The 18781-nt window shown below is 35.1% G+C and overlaps 1 protein-coding gene across 1 annotated transcript; it reads right to left on the bottom strand.

Annotated features, from left to right (window-relative positions):
• Window positions 1–669: 669 nt before the first annotated feature.
• On the bottom strand, window positions 670–17475 carry LOC137404386 (carbohydrate sulfotransferase 11-like). Its single transcript, XM_068090583.1, has 8 exons — window positions 17345–17475; window positions 15450–15725; window positions 7602–7874; window positions 6789–6981; window positions 5802–5926; window positions 4052–4197; window positions 3028–3188; window positions 670–1623 (listed from the first exon to the last, which is right to left on the bottom strand). Exons 2-8 carry the CDS (start codon window positions 15636–15638, stop codon window positions 1382–1384), a joined length of 1329 nt encoding a protein of 442 aa, XP_067946684.1. The 5' UTR covers window positions 15639–15725; window positions 17345–17475; the 3' UTR covers window positions 670–1381.
• Window positions 17476–18781: the final 1306 nt, after the last annotated feature.

Below are 18781 nucleotides of genomic sequence, written 5' to 3'. Positions count from 1 at the left end.
GGATTTAGGATAATAAATATTAACCTCGACAGTTCTACAATTCTCGATTCTATGTAACCATGGCAACTTGTTTTCAGCGGTAGCAACAAACAGATTATGTATACAGGAAACTTCTGTATTATAGAATTAATGAAAAATTAAATATTTTTCTTTGAAATAAACTGAGAACATGAAATAACCATGACAAGTTACCATAACTAATTTATTTTAAGATATACCTAACATATTTTAAGATTAACAACTAAGCAACTGCTTGAAATAGACTGGCTTTAAAACAATTAAATAAGTCATAGTGAGTTTGTTCTTATAACTCTTCCCTCATGCTAGAATCTGTTAACATCATTTTATGATAACAAATATTTGTTCTACCAATTTGGGATAGTGGTAGAGCGTCAGTCTAGTTATTGGATGGTCACAAGTTCAAGACCTGTAAAGCGCGACCTAGCATAAAATACATACTTCAATTACCACTCATAGTATTTTCTCAGTCCAATGATTTCAAGCAAGATTACTAGATCAGAGTTGTATCATGGAAGATATAGAAAAAGGTAACATTGTGCTCTCCAATAAATTCACTACTGCGAATGTATCTTTGTACGGAGCTTTATATCTCAAAGCATGGTCTGGAATGTTACCTTTTTAATATATTTGAGACTAAGTCTTCAGGAGCAGAGAAAGACAATAATTAATGGCTGATTGGCTTAGCTACTCAAGTTAATTGAGTGAATCAAACCATAAACATCTTTACTAGGTAATCTTTCACATGAGACAGTGGATGTTATTATAACATTGGCTGTATACGATTAACAGACACTTTTGGTAGATTGAAATATAAGTACACTCACATAGCTCAACATAAGCAACAAAAATAATTCACAGAATTGGTGATTGCTCTGCACAATTTTTCGACACAAAAACGCATCAATTGAGAAGAGACATGTTAGAAATTAGGCTATTTCTATTCATTTAAATAAAGTATGAGTTAAATAAAACACTTATCAAAATATTTACAAGAAAAATATTATTATACAAAATGAGAAAGTGAAAGTGTCCGTGAAATAAATGCTCTGTTTTCCACATTCATAAGGGTATATAAGACTAGACAACTCCTCAATGTAATTAAGACTACTGGCCAGTTGCCAAAATTAATAAATATAATTACATATAAATAGTTTGACAGTATGTAATACTGCATAAAAATTTAAAAGAGCTGGTTTGACTGTAAAATCGCATCCTGGCTTGCCACGCTTAGAGCTGAGATCAATGCTAGTCGTAATTGGCTTGAAAACAGTTCAAAAAATCAATCAAGCTATGGAACAAAGGATCACAAAACAGCATTCAGAGTCAAAAAGCTTTTCTGAAAAATTAATCTGCTCATAGTTCAGTTAGTGAAAGGCGTATGAGGGTAGTTGAATAATTTTAACTCCCACTCGTATATACCCTGAAGTCTATTGATGATCTCAATGTCAATATCTTTATAATAATCACTATGAGGGCGAGGCTTGCGTTTTTCCACTTCTCTGATAGTACCGCCTCTCACGACATTCAGAATTCTTTTGGAGTTATCTAGGCCTGCTTGATCCATTACATATGCACCTTCCTCCATCATGTTTTCTGTTCGAACTGTAAAACAAATAACAGTAATAGAATTGATAGTTTTTTATGAGTTGTCCTACCTTAAATTACAAATAACAACTGTCATATTACTAACTACATACCAAAAACTCATTGAAAAGCTTATGTTAACAGAGAAGATTAAGAGGCTAAAGTGTGAATGTTTAAAATTACATGCATGTAATACTATTTACAAACCTTTTGCTTAATTTTATTTGCATCTAAACTTGCAGATGTAACTTTATGTTGCAGCAATAACACTAGTGAGGGATACGCTGTAACAAGATTCTTTGGAGTTGTGTTTTCTTGGCAACTTATGAAAGTTTTTGGATGAAACAAAATGCTTCTATCTGACTAACACTATAAAGACTTCATTTGCCTTTTTAAAAGTTGTAGTCAATGCTGATTTTTGGCCCAGCTGAGATTTTTCAGATATTAAAAAATTGTTGTTTTTGAATTGCTGAAATAAATTCTGCTTTTTCAGAATCATTGACTTTTTTAATTTTGGCCGTTTTAAAAATGCATTGTTTATAATTTGAAACTTTTTAACTTGCTTATTTCATGCAGTTTTAGGGTGTTACATCATCAGAATTGACTCGAAGAAACTACCTGCTTCAATGTCTCTGGTATAGTCAACTCACCTTCAGAAATTGCAAGTTTGCAACATTTTTTCTAAAGACCGCTTTGGTTAAAAAAAATGGACCACTTTGGTTCTTTGGAACCAAAAAACCAACTTTGGTTGGTGTGGTAAAAGTTCCAAAAACCACAAAAAAAGAAATTGGAATACAAAAACTTTGTCATTGTTGATAAACAAATGATTTTTAGTTGCTATGAACTAACACGGCAAGAGCATAAATATAAAGTTCAAATTCCTTTTCCAGCAATCATATTATCATATCACCCCAGTGTGCAACGCCTATCGTTCTTCTATTTTGTGTGCTTACCAATTAGCTTGGTTGCATTCTAGTAATTTGACAAAAAAATATCTATGAGGTTTAGTTATGATAAACATTTTTCAGCAACTAACAACAGACAATGCCTAAACTCTACATCATGTTTTCACTGTAGTAGGAAGGCCAAAACAAAACATGATCAATTTAATAAAATTCACTTTTTTGACAGGCTTTTGAAATAGACTGTGATAGACTTTAAAATATATGTGATTATATATAATAATATATAGTAATACCAGTATATTATTATATATTATTAATAATACATTATATAATAATACATAATTATATAATATATTATTAATATATAATAATATATTAATAATATATTATTATATAATAATATATAATTGTATAATAATATAATATATTGCAAAGATTCGCGCAAATCCATTGAGTTTTAGTACTTCTGAAAAGATGAACAGCTTTAAACAATTTACAAAAGCCAGTTTCGACTTACTAATATAGGAATAATTGACATTGCAGATATCACAGTATTCATAAGCTGTTTCCCAGTGTCTGTTAGGGCGATGGTTCCTGTCATGCGCCAAAACACATTTCAACATGTCTGCAAATGTAACCAACTGCCTAGGCTCCGCATGACACACTTTAAGAATGTATCTGAAACGAGAATAAGAAACAGCTGTTATCAAAATAGCTCTATAGATACGTAGACATGATTAAATCAATACGTATGGAGGCCATAGTGCAGTGTAAATGGACCATCATCTGTTATGAATAACAATGAATAATGTTTTAGGGGTGATAAGAAGTTATTATCTCGTTGTAGCATTAGCTATGTGGTTTAGACAACTCCAAATTGTAACGCTTATGCACCTACCTTAACTCCATCTAAATTAGCAAGATTTACTTTTAACCTTGCTTTAATATCTCAGCTATGATAAATATTGAAGTCTGGTGCTGCGTAGTATAATAGCATAAGATATTTAAAAACCGTTTAAACACAAACTTTGTAAAACAAGTTATTACATGTGGCTCTTAAATATTCTAATGAACGCTGTTCTTTATTCTCGCTACATACCACACTATTCAAATGTATTCCTTTTAAATAGTTCCATGTTTTATTGCTTGATTAGCTGTATCTTTGAAAACCAAAAAACGTAGCCAAATGTCATGCGTAAGAGAGAAGGCAGCTACTCTATAGCTATTAGATGCTGCAGGGCTACAAACAAGATGAGCTAAGGCTAAGGTTTCCACCACATTAGTCAATACAAGAAAGCACTTCATACAATGAGTCTGTGTATGCTTTAGTAGCAAGTGAGGATGACAACTGCTTTGAAAAAAGAGTTTTCCTCAGGACAATTTATAATAGTTGATATATTTTATTTACCACCTTCATCATCCTACCATTCACAACTTTAGGATGGATGGATTTAATACTGTTAGAAAATGTATTGTTATTTGCCTTTGATTGTTGTATGAAGTTGTTCGCTCCACAAACTGTAGCCATTAAGTACACTAACCTGTATGCCAGCATGCCACGAGTCGAAGTGAAGTTATTAGCTCGAAGTTTAGGTAAGAAATTTTCTATCTTCTGTTGATAAAGACTGACCAACCTCTTCCAGGGGTTGCGAACTGCCACAAAAGACGTGTAATCACTCTCTTGTGTCTAAAAGGTAATTAGTTTATTCACACCGATTGCTTACACTGTCTTACTTTCCGGCTTTCTCAGATTTGAGGTCGCAACTTGCCGAAAAATACAGTCAAACCTCCGCTACGAGGAAGTTCATTTGTACGTTGGAACAAGCGTTCCTGATAAGAATGTATTTGAAGTTTTGAAGGTATGAGTAAGATTTGAACTAGTTGCAATCAGCATGACAGAAAATGTGTTATATAAAGCTGGGAGAGCAAATAAACTAACAAAGTTATAATAATCAATAAATATTTTTATTGTTACCTTAATATTTCATCTTACACCAAAATCAAAGCGTAGGTCTGACAGTTTAAATAGAAATAGAGATGCGCGGAGTAACATACTCTAACTTGGTCTAAGTTTACATATTTCATTTTATTAATTTAATTTTTTATGTTTATTTTTAAATTTTCTCTGACCTCTTTGCTTTCATCAGACAACAGCAATATTTCTTCAGGCATGAAATCAAATTCTAATTTTTTCTTTTTGTTTTTCCGTTAGCGGGTCATCACCGCAAATATTCATTTCTCCTGGTATAGGATTTATTGTGACCGTATTGCTCCTGAGACGCAGCACAGGAGCAGTTGTGGCAAGACGCCCTTTCTAACACCACCAATGGTCCTTGTGTAACTTAAACCATCGACATACTGATCATAAACTTGTATACTAACCACTGAATCATGGCCTAGAGTCACATATTCACACCATATGTTAAAAAATGGATATGGACATGTAGATAAGAATAATATCCGGTGTATCAGCAATAACTTTAAACCTTTGCTTTTCCTGTCTAATTTGAGTAATAACGGTATCAGCCTTCTGGCACTCTGCACTACTGTTAAAAAGACCTCACTTATAGTATAGCAGACAGGATCTTTTGTAAGCCACTTGGACTATTCTTAGTCATAATAAGGTAGAAGGTAAAATATCAAGTGGCAGGATGAGACTACAACGGGATTTAGGATAATAAATATTAACCTTGACAGTTCTACAAATCCCGGTTCTATGTAACCATGGCAACTTGTTTTCAGCGGTAGCAACAAACAGATTATGTATACAGGAAACTTCTGTGTTATAGAATTAATGCAAAATTAAATATTTTTCTTTCAAATAAACTGAGAACATGAAATAACCATGACAAGTTACCATAACTAATTTTTAACCGTGTGATGGTTGATCTGAATTCTATTACCTGTCTCCACTCTCACAGCTATAATGTAACCCCTCCCCAATCCCTTTCCTGCCTGCAGGAGATACTGGATCTTTATTAGTGTTTGATATATTAGCTAATATTTACTATAATAAGAGCCATAGTTAGGATAAAATATTGCTTTAAACGGGATTAGAAATCACAACATTCAGTTTGCTAGATAAACACTCTAACATTTCCACCAATCAAACCCTTTGTAACATTTGATCCTAATTATACAGATAATTATTCTCTGTGCTCTATTAACACACATGACAAGCTCTCAAGGCACAATAGACTGCCGGGGTACTAGTATTATATAGTACCCGATTGAAAACTTAAAAATGTGAGAAATGGACTCAAAAAGCATACTGCAGGAATATAGGCCTACCTTAACATTTCTCCAGCTGTTTAAAGATCTTCGACTATTTTCATTTAGATGCTGTGGAACAGACATGCCATTCCGGACAGCTCCAGTATTCATAAATATAAAAACTGACTTCCAGAATGTGCTGCCTACAACACACCAATGCAACAAATACATATACTATTTTAGAGGTAGAGTTGTCTGTCCAATATGATATTGCTCACATCAGTACAACCAACACCTTCTAAGTACATGTTAAGTAGTGTGTAGAATAACAGGAAAGATTTTATGGTAAAAAGCCTGAGCAAAAACAAACAGTGTATAAAAAAAGACATTATGAATGTGAAAACCACTTGCGAGACACATGACGCCACTGAAAGTGAAATCGCTGATAAGATCCAGAATTATGGTCGATGAGTCAGACATTAAAATGAAACTGAGCACAAAACAGCTATACTGGACAACAAGTGAACTTAGTTTGAATTCTAATAGCTTAAGATTTAACTTGTATTGTACATTGGTATAACCTTTTATTTGCTATTAGTAATCAACAACAAAGTGATGTTTCTCATTACATGCTAAAAAAGACACAAATCAGGAGTCACTGAGTGAGTTAAACATATCTATTGGAAAAGTTTGTAATCTGATAGTATTGGTGAGGAGTCAGTATAGTGAATTGAAAGTTGTAGTAAAAAAAGTTCATAAACTGAAACATATGATAATAGATGTAGTATGTTGAAATTTTATTGAAGTTGCAATGTTTTGAACTAAATTTGATGGGAAATAAAATAATTAAAATTTTTTTGAGTATTTTGAATGAGAAACAAAATAAAAGCTGATAGTTTTAATAAACTATCTTCTCTGTTTGAATAGCTCTTGTCGTGACACAATTAAAAATAAATATTTTGTGCATAGTATCACATCAAACTGAAACTGCCCACGAGGTAACAACATATAAAGACAAGCTAAAATGAAACCACAAGGCTGATGTGTACAGAGACAGAGTAGTACCTGACTTGGCGACTGTGCAGAAAGTCAGCCCCTGACGGTGGTCTGTAATTACGTTCCTGTTATTGCTCTTCAGGTCTAAGTATGCCTTCCTTTCCATGGCTATACTATCTTTGATTTCTGTCTTGTGAAGCTGACAGGTTTCATATACATGGGCCCGTCTTGCTGCTAGAACCTCAGCTATATCTTCGGATTTCTGTAAGAAACCACCAAAGTTATAAATAGAACTGATTTATTAAGTTTTACTATAACCGTCTGAACTACCACAATGAAAACTGCATTTTTTTATTTTTTGCAAGTTGTGGTCTGAAATTTTGAAAATAATATTATAGTACAGTGTTATGATATATGATTTTTGTGCCTGTAATGTTGAATTCTGCACAAAAAAAGTTGCCCAAGCAAAACAAAATACATTTGATCTATGGTTTCTTTAAAAACGTAAATAATCCTTTAAAATGGCCTGATTGGCTGAGAGGTCTGTGCATCAGCTCTTAGGTTCATACCTAGTGGCTAATCACCATTCTTGAGCATCCAATTGGGGGCAGAGACTGTGCATATTATTGTTAAAAGCATTGTTTGCCTGTGAGCTTGGCTTGTCTTGTCTGGTTTCCTTGGTGGTTTCCTTGGTCACCAAGGAAACCTAGACGACTGGAGACATGCTCACTCACAGAAAGAACCATTATTACCAGTAACCCTCTTGGGAATTGAACCCAAGCCTTTTGTTTGCAGATCAGGCATCTAGACCACGAGACCACAGCTACTCTCCGTAATAATAAGTTTATTGCAAGTATTAACAGAAAGCCTGGCAGAACTAACCTCAAAGTCCATGATAAAATTGATAAGATTTGGAACTGGTTCTTCAGTTGTTGCCTGATCATATGTCATCACTTCTTGGCTGCTGTTCTTCGGCTCCTCAGTTGATTGCAAAACTATAGCAGGCAGAGTTATTGTGGTGCTGCTGGAGACGGCGCTGACAGCTACATCCGCTGCCCCTGACTCAGACTCTTCTTGGCTCTTTTCATCTAGTTGATTGTCACTTTTTGGTAATACTTTGTTTGTCCTCCCAGCTGTCTTTGCTTTATCTACAATCTGTAAAAAAATGGCTGAAAATAGCTAACAACAATTCCTAGCTGTATATATATATATATATACATATATTTAGTAATCTTTTCTAGACTTATCTATTGATTTGCCACAATTAAGGCACCTGGAAGAGCACCTGCGAGTCTACTTGCAGTACTTTCATTCACTGCTGGAAACTTGTGGTCAAAGAACTCACAAATCCTTCAAAGTTTAGGTCAGGACTGTCGTCACAGACAACCGGCATAAGAAATGACTGCAGTTTCTAACTATGGTGGCTGAAATTACATCTTTTGGCTTCTGACAAAGTGCGGTCAGTACTGTAAAAGTACTGTAAAAAGTACTATAAAATTTCTTTGTTTAATTTTGAGACAAAACGTTAGCAAGTGACGTCAAGTGATGGCCAACTATAATTATAATTAACTGTAAGTTGTAATACTATTACACATCTTGACACAAGTCATTGCCGAATGGCTGTCACATTTGTAAATTATAGCAAAGTATCCAAGTTACACATGACAGAGCCAAATGATAACGCATCACGAAATCACTGGTCTATACAATAAATTAACCTGGTTTCTTCTGTAAAAAGTAGCGTGTTGGTAAATACTTCGCCATTACAAAGTTGCTCCGAGGCTAAGTGCCATGGTTATATGTCTGATCCCTTTTTTAAATATCTGACATCTAATCAAGAAGTTCAATAACATAGATCTGAAATGTCAACAAGCACATCTGGTGCAAGTGTCAGCTGAATCGTCTGTAGAACCACCAATATTTGCTACAACTCCAACTCCTAATATTCACTCCAACAATACTTGAAGTCTCTTAGCTATTAAATCAGTCAAGTTTAGCAAATTTCCACCATGCATCATGGAACTAAATTCCGCATACAACTTATGTTTGTACTCCCCAGTAGCAAAGCACTGTGGTGAGTAGGTGAGAAAAAAGGCAGTGTAACTAGAAGTTGTCCACTCCCAACTAGCCCATGTATGTTTGTATGTACATACAACTATTTGTTGGCAATGTTAATCATCAACAAAGTGAGGTTTTTCGTTACACACTAAAAGAAGAAAAACTGATAAAAAAGAAATCAGGAATTATTGAGTGGGTTGAACAAATATGTTTTTAAAAGTTGGTAATCTAATAGTATTGCAAAGGAGTCGGTACAGTGAATTCTAAGTTGTATTAACAGAAAGTTCATAAACCTATATTCCTCTAAGTAAAAAGAGAGTAGAGGTCATTAATTTTTTTTGTTAGTCGTCTAGTCGATAAGTAATACTAACCAATGGCATTACTTCCAGCTGATATCTGGTGTTAAGATGAATACATGTTTACTAGCAGCAACTTAAAATAATGACTCAGTACATTTTCAATCATCTTTCTAAGCATGAAATGGAGATAAAACATCTCAGACAATGAAAAACAGGTTTTTTTTCAGCAAGTGTCTGGTTATGAGCAGATAACTTTAAATAATCAGCAAAAAGAATTTGCTTCTATGAAAACTTTTAGAAAAGACAACTCTTAAAAATAATGTTCCTAGAAAAGCTCTACTGGAAGTCAGTTGAACTAAGAGTTGTGTAACTCGTTAGATGTCACAACACAATTGATAAAAACTAGATTTTGCAGAAAAATTTCACTTACAGACTTCAAGCAGAGACGCTAACCATAGGCCATGTTTAATGTAAACACAATGGTTTCGGTTCTTTGATCAGATCATTTGATGCATAAACTGTTCATGTACTCATTCCTCAGATTGTTGTGGTCTCATCAATTTAATCGTTGACACAGTTAAAAATAAATAAACGCTTTAATGCTCAGCCTTTTCGAAGATACTATATTGTGTAATCTATATATATAAACCTCAACGTTTTTCGTGGTCTGTCCAGTGATAGTGTTGGGAACAAAAAATCTTCTTTACACTAGATTCGAACTCACAAATTCTAGGTCTGCAGTCCAGTGAGCTAATCCACCACACTACGTTGTTCTTGCCATACTATGGTATAATAGTGCACATACTTATGCATCACTTAGGAAAATACTAGATAGCGTTATAGATCATTATGCCACAAGCTAGTTTCAGATGTAAGGCACAGCTGTTATTGTAAGTTACTACCTTAACTAGTTGAATTCGTTGTGTCATTTTATTGCCTGTGCAACACTGAGCATTCAGCTGGTTTTCACTTTAATGAAAGATGTGTCCTTTTGTTTGTTCAAAGCTACGCTTAGTCAGGAAAAAATATTACATCACATAGGATTCAAACTAATGACTTTTTACACGGTAGCCATCACTCTAACAAACGCAACTCAACAACCTACCGGCCACCTACCTAGAATAATTGTACCCAGAGTTATTACACTAGACAACCTCTCACGCCACACTCGACTACCTGAGTACTAGTTTTTATAATTTAAATGTGTATTTATGAGTTCCACTTTGTCATTGTGCGTGTGCGTGCTTATGTGTCTGTTAGTCCACATAACGCTACGCTTTTCAAATGTTTTACACCCGATTTCATCCAAATTTTACATGCATATGTTTTGTGCCTTCCTAAACACTCACCTACAGGCTATCTGATTAAATTGATGGTGATGATCTAATTGATAATGGAAGAGATCCCTGGCATCTATGTATATAATGTTCAATATATACTTTAACGTGACAAACAGTTTTGAGTGATTTTGTTCAGTCTCTGATGATTGCTTGCAACCTTCGCATCACAGTTCCACCATGCTTATGATGTTTATTCGTAGGCTTGTTATATGCGTCTAAGTTCATCAATAGCGCAAAACCAATGAAAAAACTAGACCCAAAACCCTATTTCATAGAACTATAGGCCATGTGAATCGTTCATGATTATAGGAACTTTCACATGACCAGCTGAAGACACCAAATGTTCTGAGAGATATTTGCTAGAATTTCATGGGCTTCTCTGTTCATTTGCCACATTTAAGGCACTTTGAAGAGTACCTGCATGCATTGCCTACATGCAGTGGCAGGAAACTTGTGGTCATAGAGCTGACAAATCCTTCTTAGTTTTGGTCAGGAATCTAATCATAGACAACGGAAAATGTACTAACCATGAGTAAAAAATAACGAACAATAATTTCTAGCTATGGTCGCTGAAGATACATCGTTTGGCTTCTTATAAAGCACAGTCGCGATTATAAAATTTCTTTGTTGGATTTTAGCAACTTCTTACAACTATAATCAAAGATGACTTACACAAAACTTTAGTAGATTCTATCAGAAAGTAATGATATTTCCTATCATTTGCGATTTTTTTATGTTTGAGGTGTTCTGACTGCCCGGACGTATCAAGATTGAAATCGAGAAAACTTGATCGCAGTTAAAATGCTGGTTAGTCAGCGAGTGCCGCTGTAAAATTTCTTTGTTTCATTTTGAGACAAAACGTTAGCAAGTGCAGCATGGCCATCTATAATTAACTGTAAATTGTAATACTATTACTCATCTTGCCACGAATCCTTGCCAAATGGCTGTCACATTTGTAAATTATAGCCAAGTATCCAAGTTACACATGACAGAGCCAAATGATAACGCATAATGTAAAAAGGAAATAACAGCAGTGATTCGCTATTGACCAGCGACTTAGCTAGTTTCTGTATATTGTGCAATGAAACCAGCAGATGTTTCTATAGAAAATTCAATGTCGAAAGCCTGCATTAGCTTACGCACTGCATATAATTTAAGATTTTTACATATTAATCTATATGTAGCATTTATTTACGCACAAACACGTTGGTCATCATTTGTACCTAGTTCTACAAGTTACAGAACTGTCAAGCTTCAGTATGACAGTTACCATGACTGTCTGAAGGAAGGTTGAAGATTTGAATAAAAAAGCACATTATACAGTGCTGTGCAAAATTATGATAACGCCTTCAATGTTTTCAAAAATCAAAAAATGTCTATTTTGATCAATGTTACAGCCTCAAATTTCAATTTAGTCCTTACAATATGCATGTCAACAGACTCAAAATTTTTTACCGAAGAGAATGGTATAAGGTGCAACTATGTGAATTGTATATAGACGCAAATATTTTAGCTACTCCACTTATCACACTTTGTATTTTTCAAATGGCATGTTATTACCCGTATCAACATTTACTTAAATGGTTGGTAAATTAATATTTTATTGTAATATCATAAACATTTGAATAAAATATGATAAGAAATTAGTTAATATTTCGTTGGCCAGACTTTGTTCTTTTCACTGCTAGGCATCGTATGACATCGTGACATTCAGCTTAGGAGTCCGACACTCTAACACCTGCGCTAATCCACTACCTTCCAGAGTTACTGAATATATTTATTCTCTGCACTTTATAGACACATCAGATGATCTCTCACAGCACATTAGACGGCTTGGGCACTAGTTGAGGATAAAAATTGTAAAACCAAGAAATCTCTACACCTGTTAGCTGTGGAAGCACGCCAGTTTTCGCTCTAAGACCTTGAACTACAACTAACTCTGAGTAAAGGTCACTCTAGCTTTGAAGCGAATCAACTGCAGTAGGTTACCAACGTGTAATCACTGCATACGGGTGTTTCAATGCATATACTGGAATTGTTTGCAGAGATGTTTGTGCATTTTGGTAAACTAGACCATTTTCCAATGAAAAGTTTTCCTGATAATGCAATAGGAATAAGTATCTTTGGGATCAATGTGAGTTTTGGGATGTCGGCAGCTTTATGCAAAGCGTGACAAGCTTCCTCCCGGCACTAAATATTCTCACAGATTCCCTAAGATTTGCCGAGAAAACGAGCAAATAAAATCTGCAGAAAAATTCAAATCCCCTCGGCCATATAGTCAAATCCCCTGTAAGAAGTGTGGATTAGGGCAACCAACCGAATAATTTTGTCACATGAAAGACATTTTATTCGGCCCAATGATGGCTTGAGTGACAACATTAATCTAAGTCCAGCTATTACCTAGAGATTCTGCCATGTTGGATGTTTTTAAGCCCAGTTGTTCTTGTGGTCGTATTAGCTGTCATGGTAATCTCACGGCCCATGTTGAAGTTTATTATTATTTCTTTAGACGGTAAAGAGCCTATAAACCCTTGTCACACATTTTTTTTAAACATTAAAAAAATTATTAAGTTTTTAGAAATTTCTTCATGATGACACGATAAAAATTCCTTTTTATCATGTTTTGTGCGCTGCAAAGATTATACATCAAAAATTGTTTTCACCAGCTTGTGCTTGACAGGCTGCCTGACAGCATGAAATCGTGATGTCACAGCGTGATGTCGCAGCGTGATGTCACCAATAGTACTTCGTGGAGCCAAAGAGTTACTTTTGAAATGAAACCTTTTTTTAACTACATGTTGATTAAACATTGAGCTTACAGCCTCTTATGCAAGAGAGCAATGAATAAATACAACTTAACAGCATCCTTAGTCCACTTGAGTTAGTGACATAATTATAGCTGTTTGTACGATAGTCTGCTATTAGCTATTATTGTTATCGTTGTTATTTGCTGGAGACTTGCACAAAGCATCCATGAAACTAGTTCCACCTACTGAAATCGCAACTAACTTAATGGGTTCAGAGGATCAGATTAGGCAAGTACCTTGACATCCTTACTCAGTCTATATCAATATCCGCATGAGGGCGTTTTAATGTAATCCATCTTTATTAAACTTATAGCAAGAGGCAAGATTATCGATAAAAATAAAAAACGTTTTTTAAATCGTGGACTTTTATCAACTATTTTTATATTTTGCTGTATCATTACTGAGCTGCACTTGGTGTTGAACACGCATAAGTTGCAAAAAACTGCCCAGATTTTTGTGGTCAAATTTCAGTGAAATCTTCCAAATGTTTGCCTCAATCAAATGTAAACAGAATAACAGTGATGTGTTCCAAAAACTTTCTTGATAACCCTATGCCTGTCATAACATTTATACCCGTTATAATGTGCTATACATCATGGACTGACTTGATTAAGTTCAAACAAGTATCTCTTGCAGCTAACATATACAGTGGAACCTCGGTTCTCGACCCCTTCGGTTTTTGACCAAAAAAATTGAGATTTGTTCGTCTTGGATCTCGAACATAAATTTGGTTTTCGACCAAACCGGAGCATGCTCATTAGAATTAAACGTTCGGAACAGCTCCGGAAACAGCATGGAAACAATCGTTAAGAAAGGGAGAAGCAAGTTACGCTTCATAAATTCTTTACAAAAAGGAAGGAACTATCTGGAATGGCATTCCTCTACAGAAGATATTTGCTAGGGAGACAACTCCTCCAGTCGAGTTACTCTAAATTGTTTTGGAAGAAGATTTTCCTTCAAAGATGTGGAGTAAACGTGCCATTGATGTTTATATTTTCTTTTTCACACGATTTTTGATGTAACTGATCTGTTGTGTTTTTCGCTGTTTCATTACCAATTTCTGCAATTTTTGGTATTGCATCTTAACCTAAAATGTTTTCGATGTTTTAAGAGCAAAACATACGAAATGTTTACTTTTTGTTTTCTGCGTTCATCATCATAGATAGAAAATCGTTTATGAAAATAAACACGATCTATATTTACCCGTTTTTATTTATATTATGTAGTATACAGTACAGTTTATGGTGTAAAATGTTAAAAAAAAATATTTTACCGAAGTTGTTATCTCGGCTTGGAACAGATTAAAATTTATAAACATTAATTCTAATGGGGATAATTGTTTTGAATCTCCAACAACTCGGTTTTCGAACAACCTTCTGAAACGGATTGTGTTCGAGAACCGAGGTTCCACTGTACTAAGTCTCCAAACAGCCATAGTGTAGCGACACCTGGTGTGCCCGTGCCCAAGCATTTCACTGGGCTGACAAGCAGAACACATCGCCATAGTAGGACTTACAGTACAGCGATGGTTGTGTGACGCCTCATTTCAAGGTTGTATCTTTAAGAGGTCAAGGACAAAACAAATCATGGAAGATAAGAAGAAAAACTGCTTCTTCTTATGAAGTTATTCATTATGCACATGACACTAGTTGATCGACAGCTTTTGTTACCACTGCATCATACAGCCTTCTCTTCTGCCATTCTCAGTTTTAAGTAAAAACAGATAGATTAGAGCTTTGCAACAACAAAGATTTCTGCATATGAAGCAACAGGAAAGGAAGAACTAAGGCTAAGGTCGCTAGGGCCGTTTCCGTGGTATACAAAGGTGGCATATCGCACAGGTATTTTGCTTACGTACAGCGACACCAAATCACGACAGAATGAGTACGACTATGGGAATGTATCGCGACACTATTGCTGTAGGGGAACTTAGTAAATGTTCAAGAGATCAATTCAGACGTCTGCCAGAACATAAAACATGCTTGGCTGGACCTTAGATCAGCGATCAACTTCAATGACCCCCAATCAACTCTATTTATTGGTGTTATGCAGTTCTAGTTTATAGCTAGTAGTTTTTATTGCTAGTAAGAGCTGAAATATTTTATTTTTACTCATAATAAATATAATGGTACCAGTATGCACTCATACCAGCTATATATACAACATTGTGATAGTTGAACATGCTCTGTGTGTAACCAGGAGTGGAAGGTAGTGGAATGCACTCACCTCTTGGTGGTTTCCTTTTTTATCTGTTTGAACATCTTTATCATTATATTCCTCAGTGTAAAGTTCCGATTCTATCGTTTCAGATGTTACCTGTGAGATCGATTGCGGAGAGTGCACCATATATATTCCGTAGACTATGCAGATGATGACGACAGCTCCGACGGCATTGCGTGTATTTGATGAGGCCATTACTTCTATTGAGTCTTTGAGAACTAGATGTCTATGATGCGCAACTCACTGTTTGTAAACCATTGACCATACTTGACAGAATCTAGCCTGCAACAAGACAGTTGGATTAATGTATGGTGAGCATAACCAATGCAAAGCTGCTATTTTGAGAACAAAATAGGGAGAGACTTCTAGAAAGTTCATATTAGGAGGACATCTGGGGCTAATTAAGAACACGGTTCAAAGCCTCCATTTGAAAAGTTTTTGAAGGCAGATCATTGGAATGTGATGGAAGGTAAAGTATATGGGAGCACAAAAAAGGAACTGCCAACATAATAGCCCACTAAAACTAGAAATCTTTTGAAGAATTCTAGGACACAAAACTACAAGACCATATTTGGGCCACAGCAAAAAGCTCAAGTACATGCGTGTATTATCAAACAAACCTTCTACATGTACTTCTAATACTTGTAAGAATGTTTGTGAGCAAGTAACTTTTCTTGTCACAACTAATATCACACTAAATATTGTTTGTTCAGTTTCCTAGTTAAGCCAATTTTGTAGCCGCTAATGCTATCTCTTGTATCCCTTATTATTCCTTTAGCTTTCAGGTTGGCCCACTTACTTGAAGCATTTTAAAGCTTCCTTCCACGATCATCTATTACATGTTCAGGCTTACTAATATTCATAAAAATGTGGAATGGTTTTGACTGTGCAAGGAGCAGAAATGATTATTTCCTTTTAATTGCACAATCAAATTCTATGTATTCATCTCTGCTCCCTCCCTGTGTCTTTCACTAGTTTGTTAGTACGCAGTGAAATCATAGCCAAAGCCACTAGATTAGGCAAGTGCTTTAGGCACGATTCACGTTTCTACTCTTGAATTGTTCAAAAAACTGGTTTTTTAACCAGATTGCTCCAAACTCTTTGAAGCTTCATACACAAGATATTACTGTAGTACTTGATCCTAAAAGTGACACCTTCTGGTTAGGTTCAATTTGCAACAAGAGCCTATAAACATTCAGCTTGCAATACTGCCTCAAAATCCATGTAATTCCATGCAAAAGACAGGCTGGGTTTTGAACTTTACATTCTCAGGCTATGTTCAGCTTTACACAAGAACCTAGAAACTGAGCTTATAGGTTCTCATGAGTTGAGCTATCAATGTCATGCATTTGGTGAGCTGATTATCTCTCCGTTAGACAGTTAACCAATGTATAACACAGGAAATATCAATATTCACGTTTACTTTTGTTCTCTCTTATAGAAGTCATCTCCATGACAAATAATGTGAGCATAGCATTATGATGTACGTAAAAGTAGTGAATTTGTAATATTTCAATGTCTCTAACAAACTCAGTTTTATCATTTGTTGACAGCATGTGAGACGAATATGAACAGATATGAACCATAATAGCGCTGTCACACTAGACAACTCACTTACTGTTTAAACTAAATTTTACTGCTGCTATGGTTAAAAAATGGATGAACTACAGCTAAAAACAAGAACAGAATTTAGACCGAGCACTAGTGGCTGATCTATAACTATTTGGACTTTTCTAAAATATAGTATTAAACTAGGAAACAATAATAGTTGACTGGAACTCTCAGGATAGAAACTTTAAGTTCAAATATGTGACAAAGTCTAAAAATGTAGAAAAACTTACAGCTGAAATAAAACAGCTCTTTAGCATTTCAGTACATACTTAAACTACTCATGTACGTACCTTTGTCAGTCGACCGCGGAGTTGGAAATAGAGAGCCCCAACTACGAGTAACCACCATGGAGGATTATCTGATGATAGATGATCAGGCATTACCCAGTGATTAAGCCATAGCGACTCATCTCTGTACCTACTGAAGCCTTGCTATACATCCAAAACTATGCAACTCTCTGGTAGCGGGAGGAGCGCGTACGCCCGCAATAGATGAAACGAAACACGTCAACAACCACATGAATGGTAGATCGGTACCTGGCGGGGTCAGACTTTGCTTAATGGTGTGGAAATCTGATCCTATCACCAAGTATAAGGCAGTGAGCTGCACTAAAGAGTAACTCGCCTCGAAGAGCACAGCTCTGCCTGTGCCTCACATGCACAAACTATGAATAAAATGTTTTAATATGGATTAAGTCTTTATTTTTGATTATCGTTGTTGTATTATCCGCTAGCATCTGCTCAACTCTCAACTGGTCTTAAGGAGCTGCTACACCATAGAAGAGCCTCTATTCATAAAAATTAATATGTAGAAAAGCTGAAATTCCAAAAAAAATCTGGAAATGGCGCACTAATGGTGATACTTTGTTGATGCACATCTCACCAAGTTTGCTTTAGCATATTTGGTAGATGGCCTGAATGGTTGATCATTAATTCCCCTGTAAGGGTGTAAGTAGGGGTGTAAGTAGGGGTGTAAATACTCAGAAAGCTGCTCCACTTGGAAATATATGCCTTAAAATTCTTAGATAGGTTGAACAACACTAAGTCTTCTTATATGCTGATGCAAATGCGTAGAGGTTTCGCTAATCTAATTAAACAAATATGAGTATTTAATTCTCCTCGAAAGATATTGAACAGAAAATTACAGCAGAATTCTTGCAATAAAAGAATAATATAATAAAACAGTACATAATGTGTGACTATAAACTTTTGCATTATTCAAATAGCATTGCTATAGTATTCTATGGGGTGGATATTACACTACAAAAAAATTAACAGCCAGAGTTCGTCAATCCGAATGTTGCTTTTTTCATTGCTAACCCCTTTTCTGACTGCGTCAATAAAATAACCATTGAAAAACTGAACATAATGCAAATACAAGTAAGCGAGTTTCTCACTAGTATTCTTGTTTCTGTATAAGTGGCATTTTTTCTTATTTTTGCCTTTTTTTATTCTTCTACCTCCAGTGTTGGCGTAGTTGAAAAGTAATGCCTTGTATGAAGGCATCATTTGATTTTAATTACCGCATATTTAGAGTGACAGATGGTTTTGGTAAACTTCTTAGCCTGTTATTCATGCTATAGTTATTGGAATAACTCTCAACATATTATGTTAACATACCAGTCATGTTATCAGTGGTGTCATGTAGCGTAAGCATACCGTACAGCCTTTTATTGCCTCTTTATTTTAAAATTGTTCATCATTTATATTTTAAATGACATGTCTGTT

Source organism: Watersipora subatra, chromosome 9 (genome assembly GCF_963576615.1).
Source record: "Watersipora subatra chromosome 9, tzWatSuba1.1, whole genome shotgun sequence".
In the NCBI taxonomy this organism is placed as follows: domain Eukaryota; kingdom Metazoa; phylum Bryozoa; class Gymnolaemata; order Cheilostomatida; family Watersiporidae; genus Watersipora; species Watersipora subatra.
The sequence above is the reverse complement of the archived record's forward strand: the minus strand, read 5'-3'. Positions and strand labels throughout refer to the sequence as shown.

Excerpts from the sequence above, each read along its gene's own strand:
- LOC137404386 (XM_068090583.1), bottom strand. The coding sequence starts at position 15,638 with ATGGCCTCATCAAATACACGCAATGCCGTCGGAGCTGTCGTCATCATC. Across the intron at positions 6,982-7,601 it reads ATTTTATCATGGACTTTGAG|AAATCCGAAGATATAGCTGA; the intron begins GTTAGTTCTGCC and ends GGTTTCTTACAG. Across the intron at positions 5,927-6,788 it reads CTGCACAGTCGCCAAGTCAG|GCAGCACATTCTGGAAGTCA; the intron begins GTACTACTCTGT and ends GGTGTGTTGTAG.